At 35.7% G+C, this 14,040-nt stretch overlaps 1 protein-coding gene and 1 long non-coding RNA gene across 2 annotated transcripts in view; both read left to right on the top strand.

The window, feature by feature from the left end:
• The window catches only part of itga1 (integrin, alpha 1), a 48,471-nt gene extending 38,344 nt beyond the window's left edge, over positions 1 to 10,127 (top strand). Inside the window, exons 18-30 of the mRNA XM_058789703.1 lie at positions 197 to 307; positions 2,006 to 2,082; positions 2,431 to 2,557; positions 2,683 to 2,763; positions 2,860 to 2,936; positions 3,467 to 3,556; positions 3,798 to 3,906; positions 4,185 to 4,298; positions 4,396 to 4,500; positions 4,597 to 4,707; positions 4,797 to 4,892; positions 7,238 to 7,351; positions 7,445 to 10,127. Of these exons, the coding sequence (XP_058645686.1) occupies positions 197 to 307; positions 2,006 to 2,082; positions 2,431 to 2,557; positions 2,683 to 2,763; positions 2,860 to 2,936; positions 3,467 to 3,556; positions 3,798 to 3,906; positions 4,185 to 4,298; positions 4,396 to 4,500; positions 4,597 to 4,707; positions 4,797 to 4,892; positions 7,238 to 7,351; positions 7,445 to 7,507 (1,275 nt within the window). The 3' untranslated portion in view covers positions 7,508 to 10,127. The remainder of the gene's footprint in view (positions 1 to 196; positions 308 to 2,005; positions 2,083 to 2,430; positions 2,558 to 2,682; positions 2,764 to 2,859; positions 2,937 to 3,466; positions 3,557 to 3,797; positions 3,907 to 4,184; positions 4,299 to 4,395; positions 4,501 to 4,596; positions 4,708 to 4,796; positions 4,893 to 7,237; positions 7,352 to 7,444) is intronic.
• A 914-nt stretch (positions 10,128 to 11,041) lies between these two features.
• Positions 11,042 to 12,317, top strand: LOC131548775 (uncharacterized). The gene is made up of 3 exons (XR_009273238.1): positions 11,042 to 11,068; positions 11,730 to 11,799; positions 12,186 to 12,317. It is a non-coding gene; the product is annotated as an uncharacterized LOC131548775 (long non-coding RNA).
• The last annotated feature ends 1,723 nt before the right edge of the window (positions 12,318 to 14,040 follow it).

The raw sequence follows: 14,040 nt of genomic DNA, 5'->3' as shown, positions 1-14,040 counted from the left end.
TCAATGATGGATGGCTACAACACTGCACCATCAATATGAGAATATGACTTAAACCAATAATATATAGTTGATAATGGCGGCTGCTAGCAACAGAATGAATCTGATACCATTTCTGTAGCTTTTCAGTCTGTTTATGAGTTGTTAGACAGACGTTAAGCTGAAAAAAATTTGCAACATCCTTTATTATCCCCCACAGGATAAACTGGATTTCAGAGACCCCATTATGGTCATGCTGGAATTCGGTTTAGCGGATGGAGACTCGGGTCCAGTTCTAGACGGGGAATTACCGACGTCACTCAACAAGACTGTAAGATCTCATGCTCTCTTCCTCTATCAGAGCTGGAGGTTTATATGCGTGTAACCGCTGCACTCGCTGCTGCTGCAGTAATAACACTCATTAAAGAAGGAGTGAATGTGGGTGGCAGCTGTAAGTTAGGCTAATGAAGTCTCTTTAATTTTACAAGCGCTAGGAGACATTCTCCATGCTGAGCTGCTCTCTCACACACAGTTATAATGAGATTATTTAGCTGAAGCAGGGATGGACTGTAAGTAGAAGTAATTTCAAGACTTTTCCCAGTGGGCCAGCCAACTAGTTGGGCATTTTATTTATTTAAATGTACATTTTTTTGCAACATAAACATGAAAAGACATGCTCACTTTTTTGCTCATGAAAGGTGAAGTATAATTATTCAGATTTGAACGAATCTGAACAATTTCCTTGTGAGTTTTGATTACTTATTAGATTCTGTTGATTTTTTTTCATTTATTTTGTAATTTAGTTGTGCTGACTTTTTGATGAGAAAATATGAAAATATAAGTGATGTATTATAAAGACGTTGTTTAGAAATTAAATATTTTTTTAGATGTATAATATGTTATATTATTATAACATTAATGTATAATAACGTGAGAGGAATATATAAATACTCATACTTATCATAAAATATTTCAAAAATGTCAAGCGTGATATTATAAAGACAACATGCTGTTTACAAATTCAGTAATGTATTTAAAATTTATAATAGTGTGAAATGAATATAGAAATACGCAAATACTTTCCACAAAGTATTTCAAAAATAACAAACATGATATTATAAAGACAGCATGTTTTTTACAAATTAAGTAATATATTTAAAATGTATAATAACATTTGAGTTTAATATAACTATTATATTAATAATATTAATATAGTAATTACCGGTGTAACTAGTGTACAAACCCCTGAATTAGACAATACAGCAGGCAATATTTGTATTATATGCATGGACTTTACACATTAATTGACTTCACACAGTTATTTAACTGAACTGAATCAGCAATGAGCTGATTTCAACTGAATAGTGACTATTTATCCGTTTCCTTTTATAGAGTTGCTTTACAGCAGAATTCAATTCTGTTGCATCACTGACTCATTATTTTCTTGTTTATCACTGTAAAGCTGTTTTGAAACAATCTGTATTGTACAAAGCGCTATAGAAATAAAGGGGGAAAATAAGTGATACATAAAGTAGAGGATTATGGCTGGAATGAGTCCTGTTTTTACTCCCAGTCCATCCAGAACTGGAGGTTTCTTATATGACTTCGCACACACACACACACACACACACATACATAAACCCAAGGAGACAGTGTTATACGCTGACAAGATAAGGTTATCAGGAGGAAGAGCACGTTTTCCTGGAAACTTCACTGAGTGTTTGCTTCTGCTACTCCCTCAAGTTCTGCTATTCATGTCTTCTAAAGCACTGGAGCAGGAAAACAATTACTGACACAAATATTTGTGGGAGACATTTGGCTTAATGCTTATTGCAATTAAACGGCATTGTTGGGAAAGGGTGTAAAACAAAAGCTGATACTGTACAGCAGGCTGGAAAATGTTTCGGACCAACATTTTTTGGCAAACTTAAAGGGATGAAGATGCTTTTGAAGTTTGTTTTTACGACCATTCGAGCATGTCAAAATAAATCGTCCATTATTACGTTTCTTTGTGTTTTCTTTGATCTAGATTGCATTAGTGGACTGCGGGAATGACGACAAGTGTGTTGCTAATCTACACCTTAAAGCCACTGCAAACATCTCAAGGTATTATTATTAATTGCTTTTAATATGAGGTCAGTTAAATCATCCAATTTGTGTCTTTCTGCTTCATTCTTTGATATTATTATATATGTAAAATGACAATTTAGAAAATTATGACAGTTTCCGAAATGGTTGAATTATTGGTATAGTACATGATTTCTTGTTTATTCCCATGTATTCTTGTAATTTCCTGTTGTCTGCTGCCCCCTTCTGTTGATTTTGAGAGAATAAATATTCCCTGTTAGGTTCAGTCAAAGTCATCAGCCTCAGATTTGTCTGCAAGACATTACAACAAGCGAACTAGAGCACTAGATGCAAACTGACTTTGTCCATCTCCATGTATTTCTATAGACTTCTCATAAAAAGCAACCAGGAGAAGTTTTATGTCAACGTCGACATCCACAACAGCAGAGACAATGCTTACAATACTAAGGTTACATTGAGCCACACGAAAAATATCAACTATGTGAAAGTTGAGGTAGGATTTGTCATCTTTAATGTGGTTAAAAAACATTTAGATGGAACAAATCAGTGAAAGCAAAATGGGGAAAAGGTCATTGATATTGTCAAAAACAGTTCAAATCTGTTGTCACTTTTTTTCAGCCCAAAGATAAAGACTGTGAAACGAATCATACCAGAATAGTATGTGCAGTTGGATATCCTTTTCTTAAAAATGACAAAAGGGTGAGATTTGCCTCTTACTATTAAATTAACCTAATAAAATAATGTGCATTATTATATCTCGTTCTGTTTACACTCTTATCAATGTCAATCCAACAGGAAAGCTTCAAAATCCAGTTTGAGCCCAATCCCTCTCATATTCGTAAGGATATTGTGATCAATGTTACTGCAACCACGTAAGAATTACGCCTTTGACTGCTCACTAATTAAATCCACTTTTTACTGTGTTTGACTCAATTAAACAGAGAATAATATGGAAGCCTGTTTCCACCACTAAATAAAATTGTTTTACTTTTTATGTCGCAATAAATAAAGTCAGAATTTCAAGCTATAAACTCAGTTCTTACTTTTTATTGTAATTCTGAATTTTTCTCTCGCATTTGAGAAATTACATCTCGCAATTCTGACTTCTTTTCAGAATGATTAAAAAGATATAAATTCACAGTTTCAAGTTATAAAGTCCAATTCAGAGGGGAAAAAACTATTTTCTTACAATTGTTTTCATCTTGCAGTTCTGACTTTATAACAAACAAATGCGACTTTATATCACACAATTCTGATTTTAGTTGTAAACTCACAACTGATCGAAAAAGACAAGACTTCTGAGATAAAAAGTCGCAATTGCCTTTTTTGTTTTTTATTTAGTGCTTCCATAGAATATGAGTACAGTATTTTGATGTATAATTAATTATTATTTTGACTGCAGTGACAGTGAGGAGCCAGATTCAGACTTGAAAGACAACTTTGTGAGCATCGTCATCCCTGTGCAGCATGAAGCCAACCTGAGATTCACTGCGTAAGTGGCTTTTTAAACCAACCAATCAGCTTTGCCAAAATAAGCGTCTGAGCAGAACTGAACTAAGCAGTAAAGTTAATGCATTGACAGATGAGATTTATTCAATTTGCCAATTAATTCTGTTGTATATCTAAAATTGACTCTAGATTTAGTGAAATGTAATTAAATGTCAAATGTCAAGTTCAAATGATATATACACCAGGACTGCTGGTCAGAGTATCAATACATGTTTTTATCCTAGAAATAAGTATATGAAGGAGGACCACATTATATTTAAAGAGAAGGAGACGATACCCAGCGTTTTCAACCACACTAGTGTGATCGGGGACAAGGTTAAAATCAGCTACACGGTAAGACTGAAAACGTCAACCTTAAGTTTGAATCACTTCTCTCAGGGCATCATGTGAACAAAATGAGGAACTTTTAAAGAGAACTATGTCTATGTCATAGCAGTTAAAATGGTAAAAGTGGCTAAACTAAGATACTGCATGGCTGAGGAGTCATCTTGGAGTCAAATGGAGTCTGATGCCAATGTCAGATTGTCATTGGGTGTGGTTATGATCCAGATTTACTTAAACTAGTTTGAGTGTGAATGCTCTGTTGATGATTTATGTTTTATGTTCAACAGATTGAGAGGGATCCTGAAATGCCGAGTCCTCCACTGCTGATCAAGATAATGTTTCCATATCAAACGTCTGTCAAAAACTTTCTGCTGTACTTAACAGATGTCAGCCACACAGCGGTAGGTGCTGCTCCGATTCCTCAAAGCTATTTGTGGCATTGACTCCAGTACATGACTGGCTCAGAAATATCTCAACTGCCTCATTTCATTCTTACAGGGCATCAGCTGTGATGCCAGCACACTGATTAACCCTTTAGGCATCAAGCCTGACAAGCCTTATACAGTGATTCCTAAAAAAGAGACCTTGAGTGTATATCTTTTGGTGAGTAAGCAATGCTTTTCTCATGAATATTTTTTTTTCTCATCTGATGGTAAAGAACAGATGGATATCTGATGATATAATTTTTCGTTCTTTCAGAGTTGCAAAGAAGAAAGACATCCCTGCAAGTCGTTTAGCTGCTTCATCCCACCTGGAGACTTCAACCAGATCAACACCACTTTCAGAGTGTGGCGACCCACCTTCATCAAAGTACGCCCTTCATCTTCTCATTTACTCTCACAGTTCTGCTGCGTGTGATCTGTCACTATGCTGTAGTAATAGTAATAATTCATCTATAGGGAGAATTTTCCAACTTTCACATGGCTATCGATGCCAAGCTGGAGAGCAAGGACACGGCCCTGTTTGTGTTAAATGACAACGTCAAGATCAGAGAGGTATGAAAACGAACACACCCTGAATTCTGCACTAATATCAATATAAGCAGCAATTCAAACAACCTATAATATATTATTAATATATATTAATATATATATATATATATATATATTAATATATATATTTTGTATATTTCACCCAAAATGAAAAAGAAAATACCCCATGATTCACTTTCACCTTAAGCCATCCTAGGTGTATATGACTTTCTTCTTTCAGACAAATACAGTCGGAGTTATATTAAAAAAATGTCCTGACTCTTCTCTTCCAAGCTTTATAATGGCAGTGAATGGATATCGTGATTTTGAAGCCCAAAAAAGTTCATCCATTCATCATAAAAATGGCTAAGATATGATGATATTGCAAATTGCAAAGATATGATGCTCTGTTATTTATTGTGCGTAACTGATTGTTCTAATTATTCTGTATTTTTGTTATATGCAATTAATATGGAGTAGCAATTTGACGATTTCATGTTAAATTAGTAAATAAAATATTGCCCTGATCTGTCATATAGGCTATTAGGGCTTAAACGGATCGTTGATCCGTGATATATGGACCAGGTCCAGACCCCACTGTTCGGTATGTGATTCGCATATTAATTTGCCAATTTACACGTTCAAGCTATTTAAAACCACAAGAAGAAGAAACGAAACAGAACTCAATTCGTTACTTGCGCGCTGTACTCTCACACACCTGAAGCGCGCACAAGCATAGAGACGTGTTTCAGACAGCGCGGCATACCGATTTGATTCCTCTTTCATGTATCCCTGATACATATTTTGTATTTGTGGTTTTGCGGTTACGTCTCAATACTGGAAATATTTCTGTTTTAAACCATGAAGGTGAGCCAATAAATATCACAAGCAACGTGCAAACTTTGCGCAATAGTTATTGTCCGGTGAACGTCTTAATTTCAGTCATACAGAAAGTGAAAGTTAAAAAACTGACAGTTTTCTAACGCTGCATTAATAGCACATATTCACTCAGAGACGACAAGAGACAAATCTACTTCGACATGTGCTGATAACAGTAGAAATGAATAGATCTGTTTGAAAGACCCCATCCACAACACCCGAAACAAATCCCCACCCTTACCCCCAGTCCGCAAGATTTTTTTTCAAACCGTAAACAGTCCGCGGTGTAAACAAGGTTGGAGACCCCTGTCCTACATGATCTGCTGGAACGCCACTCTGTCATGAACAGCTGTATGACAGCTAGAGATTACGGTTTATAAAGTTTTTAATATGGATATTTTTCTTACATATACTCATCGGTTCACTTCAGAAGGCCTTTATTAAACCCTCGGAGCCGTGTGGAGCACTTCTTATGATGGATGGATACAATTTTTTGGGCTTCAAAATCTCGACCACCATCCACTGCCATTATAAAGCTTGGAAGAGCCAGGACATTTTTTAATATAACTCCAATTGCATTCGTCAGAAAGAAGGAAGTCATATACACCTAGTATGGCTTGAGGGTCAGTAAATCATGGGGTAATTTTCATTTTTGGGTGAACTGTCACTTTAAATTAACTTCATGACCATTAAGATTAAACATTGCATCAAGTATAATCTATATATTCTGTAAAAGTGATGTAAGGGATTGTTTTGCAATTCTACACATAAAATGTCCCTTATCGGACCTGTAAATGTCATGTGAATAATCCATCTGGAATTAACCTAAAATGATGGCAAAGCTGACAAACCCTTCACTATTGATGGGTAACCCTTGACCATTCATAGCTGTAGAGAACAGAAAGGGAAAATAGTGGGAATGCAGTGATGTTAGAACTGAATTGGGTAACACTTTCTATAAAGCCTGTATTTATAATACATTATAAGGATATTCTTAAGGTATAATGAATGCAAAATGCATTATAAAAAAAATGTATAATATGTTGTATCATCTCATGAATATTCATAAGAATATAATTAATAAGAAATCGTTTTATTGTAGTATAATATTTACTTATTTGTGGTTATAGCTTTAAAGAGAATGATTATTTTGTTTGCTCTAACCCTTGGTGTCACAAGTGTTGCTGGTATTGTCTCAATATAACTGTTTTTTCCACGCACCTTGTTGATTGTGTGAAGTTGCACCAGAACAATCAAACAACCTTTATAAATATGGGCTTCATAGAAAGTGTTACCATGAATTGTCATGGCTGATAACTAAAAGTAAAACACTAAAAACAATTGTGATGCTACAAGTGAATTTAGGCATCTATAATGTGCATCATTTTTTTCTTTGGATACAGATACAAATCTCTTACAGCACCTTTAAATTAGCACTTGTACTCCATTTTACCTTTTAAATAGTGACTAGTGTTATATATTTTCCTCAGGTGAAGATTCAAGTCACCAAAGACATACGAAGTGGAATCCCACTATGGATTATAATCCTTAGTATTCTAATAGGACTTTTAATTCTGGCACTTGTCATCTTTGCTTTATGGAAGGTAAGCATTCTAATTTGCTTATGGTAATTCCTCTGCACACTCACAGTACCACAGTGATGCTGAATGTTGACTATGTTGAATGTTCTCCTCCAGGCTGGATTCTTCAAGAGAAAATCAGTCGAGGACATGAAGGAAGATATGAAGGACTCTAATTGAAGCCTGTGGATCTGTAGCCTCCACCCTTCAGGTCAACTCATATTTCTAGCCAAGGTCATTGAGAAGCAGAAGCATCACCAGGAACATTCAGAAATGAAGATCAGAGTCATGTAGGACATCTGGGTTCACAACTAGTGTATTTTAGAGCATACCAAAGAGGACCCAGCGCTTTGCTTGACATGTTGATTCATCTTCATGTTGCTCACTGCAAAATTCGACTGAATGTGAACTCAAGTGATGCCACAAGATTGGTGGACATTTTGCCAAACCACGAGAGTCAAGCTTGAACAGCAAAGCACCAAAGGTTCATCTTGTCTGAACTCGACATCCCACCAGCCAACCTCAGACCCTCATCTGTAACCCGCCTACTGCATTCATCATCAGCATAGCAAGGATCAGGAACCTGTCCTGGCAACATCTACAGCGATCTACAGTCCCGTAATCAGAACCATACACTCATATTGGCAACAGGTTTAAATATGGAGGTCTATTCCAATAACTCAATTTTAGAGCTTGTTTTGATGAAGCGCTGTACAGTGATGTTTTTCATTTCAAAGCATTTGTTTTGATTAGTGTTATGGGCTATGAATATTGGCACATTCCTTTTGTTCACAAAGCAGTTTTTTGGCACTGACGTTTTTCACACTTTTTGTCTTCAAGTATGAAGAGGAAAAGGTCTGTACTGTAAATGTAAAGCTTTAAAGTGTATATAAAGTTATGTTTGCAATACCATGTTAATGATAAAGTAATGGCTTTATCAAAATTATTAGATCATCTGTATTCAGTGTGATACCTGTCTTATTTTCTGAGGTAGAAAGCGTCTTCATGCCCACAGTATTTCTCAGGTATTCCAGATGGGTTGCAGTGAATGTCTGGAATCATCAAATTTGACAGCCATTGACTTTCTTGTTCAATTTTTTGTCCCGTATGTAAATTTTTGCCGTATGTAAATATCAGGAAAACAATTACTTGACTGAAATAGAAATGTTAAAGCTAAAGTGTGTAATTCATGCACCATTATAACAGCACCAAACTAAATAATGACTGTTTCCAAATAGGATTCCCAAACGCTCTCCTATTGGTCGATAGCCCCGCCCTAAACTCACACCATTGGTTAAATCAGTGTTGCTGTTGTCAGGAAGATCAAACAAACAGAGAAATGTTTTGAGATTACCACAAAGACACGATTCTTATAGTTTTAAGGTGATTCATCTACAAATGACTAATAGTTGACTCTTCATATTAATTTGGAGTAGTAGAGAGTATTTTAACAATAAAAAAAATGTAGGTTATGAACCCCAATAAATATCACACACAGAGTGCACAAATTTACCACTATACATATATAGTGCGGTTAAATTATACAAAATGCAAAACATGAGACTAAATTACAGATATTACAAAGGGTGTAATCAAACATACATATAGAGTATGAGTGCCTTAATTTATGATGCTCTGGGTCTTTGAATGGGGAGAATATATATATATATATATATATATATATATATATATATATATATATATATATATATATATAATTTTATGTCACTCATTTAATTAAAGCATAAGTAAATTTGTAATTAATTAATGATGCATTAAGCCAATGTTTTGTGTTAGTTGCATTGTTTCTGGTTCCACAGTTGTTGTTGTTTTTTGTTTTTTTAGACCACTTTTTACCTTTCTCCTCATTTTTCATAAAAGCCTTAAAGACCATGTGAAAAAATATGAAACTCACATTGCAAGCTTTTGTGCAGCACAAAGCACCACAATTTGCATGTTGCCATTGACTGGCATCAGTTTCAACATAATTGATTATTAATGATCCTGTTTTTGCCAAAAATGCTAAATGTGGCATGCTAGAACTTCAGCTTAACCCCCAAGTGTGAATATTTAAGATACTCAGAGAAAAAGAACAGAAAGAAAGTTTTTCCCAACCATGTTTTTCAGCTTTATAATATGAGTCATAAATATAATTTAATTATTTTTTTATTTTATTTAATTGGTGGTTTAAATGAACACTTATTCATTGGTGAAAACAGATCAGTTTTTTTTAGTAAAACAAGAAAACAATGCATGCAAAGGTGTGAACGGTGTTCTGCAAGAAGTTTCAGAAAAAGGGCTTTGTTTCTTATTCATGTGGTACTGCCTTATGATGTGTAGTATATGTCTTATTATATAACTGTCATTTCAACACAAGAAACAATTTTTTCTTTAAAGTTGGCATGAAAATATTTATTGCTGTGTGGGTTTAAAAGGTGTTCACACTCATATTTGGCACTGTAACTTCCAACATCCACTCACATATTTTTGTGTCATTTAGTCACTTTTTTCATGAATGAGATGTCATGATTCTAATGTATAAAATATTACAATCAACTGCATTAAAAAACTGTTTAAAAATAATTTGGTGAAAACGTAGGATAATCAAGCCTCACTCTCAGATGATTACCATCGGTCTTGGGCACCTGTCAGATACTCTGCTGTGAAGTTTCTATGTAATGCACTGGTTTGTCATATTGTACATAATTTTCAGCACGGGCTTAAAAAGCCTTGCACATATTGTCCAAAAACGTGGGAAAAAAAATAAATGCTTATTTTGTAATTTAGACACTTTAAGAGACATATGTGTGTGTGTGTTTATTTATACAGTACTGGGGTATTCCAGGAAGCAGGTGTTAACTTACTGTACAGTCACAACAGGACTGCCAACTTTCACACATTCAGCGTGAGACTCACGCAAATGACACTTTTCTCATGCTCTCATGCCACACATCCATTTTCTTACACAGTCAAAAGCACCCTCAGTTTAAACTGTAATAATAGGATATTGGCGAAAGGCTCCTGTGCCCAGATATGCTGCAGGACATGAGTATGCATAATTACAACAAAAATTGTTTATTTTTGCTCCACCAAGGTAAACAGTTCAAAAATAAGCCAAAGCAGAAACTCTGCATGTCTCTGAGCAAACACAACTACCAGTGAGGTAGTGTAGACTGTAAAAAATGACCGTGATTTTAACTGTAAAAAACTGAAAATGCTACAGTAAAAACCTGTTAAATGGTTTACAGTAAGTTCCCCTAATATATATGGTGAAAAACTTTAATAGATATTTCATTGAAATACCGTTTTTGGAAGTGAAAAAGAATGTAAAATTTACAGGGAAAAAACGTAAATTGATTTTCCCAGAATTCCCTGCGTTGCATTTCAAATAGGATGTTTTTTCTTTGAAATTACTGTTTCTTCTTAGTTATTTTCTCATCAGTTATGTTTATTAGGGTTGTATGTTACATCTAATGTTGTTAAATTAATGTTTATTACATATTTCAGTTTAATGAGTCTCACCATGATGTTGTTTGTTTGTGTGAATGACACTGTGCACCTTCTATATACGTTATTATTTAAAAGCTGTTTGTGATGGGCTTGAGTAGCATCTGCCTGCAAAACCGGAGGCTGCATTTTCAGGAACGCAGTCCTAGGACCGCATTTCTAGGACCCTAGGTTTTTAATGACAGCGCCACCTACCGAATTAGAGGACCAGCGAAGATGGCTGACAGTCAGAGTGTGAGTATCAAATGTGAATAAATTTTTATTTGTTTAACATTAAAAACAATTGTGAGGCATTTCATTGGAAAGTTAACGTAGCCGAAGTGATCGTGATTTGCTAAACAGTCTTGAATTCATAGCCATCATATATTAGCCTCTAATGCTGTAAAATGAATTGTTAGCATGATAAGCCTGTGTTGAATTATTGACAGCACAATAAACTGTAGCACGTTCGTTGTGAAAGCTTGTTAATTACTCATTGTTTTTCCATTTTAATTAAGTTAAAATAATCTTAATGTTTTAACTGTCACGTGCGCATTCGGCCTGTTTAACGTTACCCCAGTATACATGTTATGAGTACGTCTCTTCATTTTGACATGGTTTTATAATGTTGGTTGAGACATATGACATTTTAATAGTCAGACATAACAGAGAGGCCATAATAATAATTGACTGTTAAAATACCACGTGTTAGATTGTCATTTACTGTGTACTGTACTCTATATGAAGTGCTTTCAAGGACACAGCTCAGGGCAGGCAATATTATGACAAAAGATAAATAAGTAAATTGGTCAAGTATTGGAATTGTTTTTACACAATGTCCAATGTATCCTTTTTTAAGCGTTAACAGTATTTCTGTTAACCTAGCAGTGATTATTTTCTCCATTTACTATTTCAGTGAAGTGGAAGAATTAAATAGGGTGATAGAGAAACAACTGAGAAAAGAGGGGAGAGCATCCAGGTGGAAGGTAGTGCTGCTGCATACATCACAACGTGTGCTTTAAATATTTAAAGTCATGTCAATAATATGTTATTTCTATTCAGATTTCTTGCATCTCTCTCTATTATTTTTTTTCTCAGTTCAGATGGGCTTTATTGACATAAATGTTTCAAGAAACTTTGTTCCCACAACATCAAAATAAATTTTTCCAAATCTTTGAACAGTAGCTATGCAATAATAGTATTATGAACATTAATTAGTATGAAGATTGATATAATTATTTTTGGATCGTATATGTGTGTGTGCTCTGTGGTAACTAAGATCTTTTAAATATGAAATTTAAAATTAGAGAGTAGAACAGGTTCAACTAAATGTTCCTTATTTCATTCACTTCTCTCTCTTTCTCTCTCTTAGGAGTCAGTGAAGACGTCGTCCATGAAGTTCTTTCTATGTGGTTCACATCATGAACAAATTTGTTTTTGTGTGTTTTCAAGTTCAACTGTTGTAATATATTATTTTATAAAATATACACAATCTTAAATCTACCCCCAGAGTCATCCTTGTATCTTCCCTCTGTACTTGAAAATGTGGTTGATCTAGTGACTGAAAAGACTATACCATGATTCCTTGTTTATTTTACTTGAGTTATTATATTATGCTACTTAGACCCAATAATTACTCAACATTCCTAGGAACCAGGTTTAATTGCAATAAAGAAAGTAGTATTTGGGTGTAATAAAACTTTTAAAAAACTCTAAAATTCTAATGTAGTTAAAACTGGGTGGAAATACCTTAGTGGCACTTTTTTCAGTCCTCCAAAACTAGGGTCCTGGAAATGCGTTCCTGGGTTCTCCGGCTCGATTTGAGCCATTGCCCTGCGATTGGCTGGTGGTTGTGCTAATTAAAAGCGACCACAGCCACTGTAAAAACTATTTAAACTGTTCGGGCACTGTTAGACCCCGGGAGAAGGCGATTAGTCACCAGAAGAGACAGACGGCAGTGCGTAAGTGTTTTAATACTCATTCTTAGCTCTGTTGTTTAAATTAATTCCTTGCTGCTAGGAAAGAATAGTTCGTTTCCTACCTATTTCTATTCTGCTTTTTCGTTGTGGTTTATATTTTTGATTGCACTTACTGGTCATTATAATAACTGCCCTTTAGCTTAAATTCCTTTCCTGCACTTAAGTGGGAAGTGTTAGTTTCGATTTGAGCCATTGCCCTGCTATTGGCTGGTGGTTGTGCTAATTAAAAGCGACCACAGCTTTTTTTCACTCTAGACTGTGTATTTGTTTGAGGTGTGTGCGCGTCAGCGGAAGCGTTCAGCCTCCTCGTGTGAAGACCGAGGAGTGTAAAGACCTGCGACTTTTTCCTGTGCGACTTGAACCGAGCACCGACACCGAGCTACACACTTAAGGATATTTTTCCTTCCTCACTCTGCTCTCCTATCCTCTTTCCTTCTACCTCTATCATGTGTCTCCAAAACATTCCGGTTCTCTCTCAGCCACGCTCTAACATCACTCGCAGACGGCAACGTAATACTGCTAACCTACGCCCTATCTCTACATCTTCCACTACACCTCTGGCTTTCTCTGTGGGTCTCTGGAATTGTCAGTCAGCCGTCAACAAAGCTGACTTCATTTCTGCCTTTTCTTTAAAATCCACTCTCAGCATCTTGGGCTTGACTGAGACCTGGATTCGTCCAGAAGACTCAGCAACCCCAGCTGCTCTCTACTAATTTCTCTTTCTCTCATACTTGCGTCAAGTTGGCCGGGGTGGGGTACTGGCCTGCTCGTTTCACACAATTGGAAATACTCAACCCACTCTACCCTTTGCAATTACAACTCATTTGAATGTCATGCCATTACTGTATCAGCTCCGATAAAACTCCAGATTGTGGTAATCTACCGTCCCCTGGACAAATTCTAGCCACCTTCCTAGAGGAGCTGGACGGGTTGTTGTCCTCTTTGTGGAGGATGGCATTCCACTCTTAGTCTTTGGTGATTTCAACATTCACCTAGACAAGCCTTATGCTACAGACTTCCACTCGCTCCTAGCTTCATTTGATCTCAATCGCCTTACCACTACTAGCACGCACAAATCAGGCAACCAACTTGATTTAATTTACACACGCAATTGTACTGCAGATAACATTCTGGTACAACCGCTACATATCTCGGACCATTTCTTCATTACATTTACACTACATTTTGCTACCCGTGTGCCACCAACCCCCCTAACGGTTACTTTTAGACGAAACCTGTGCTCCCTTT

Source organism: Onychostoma macrolepis, chromosome 10 (assembly GCF_012432095.1).
Source record: "Onychostoma macrolepis isolate SWU-2019 chromosome 10, ASM1243209v1, whole genome shotgun sequence".
NCBI lineage: Eukaryota > Metazoa > Chordata > Actinopteri > Cypriniformes > Cyprinidae > Onychostoma > Onychostoma macrolepis.
This window is presented reverse-complemented; position numbering and strand designations above follow the sequence as displayed.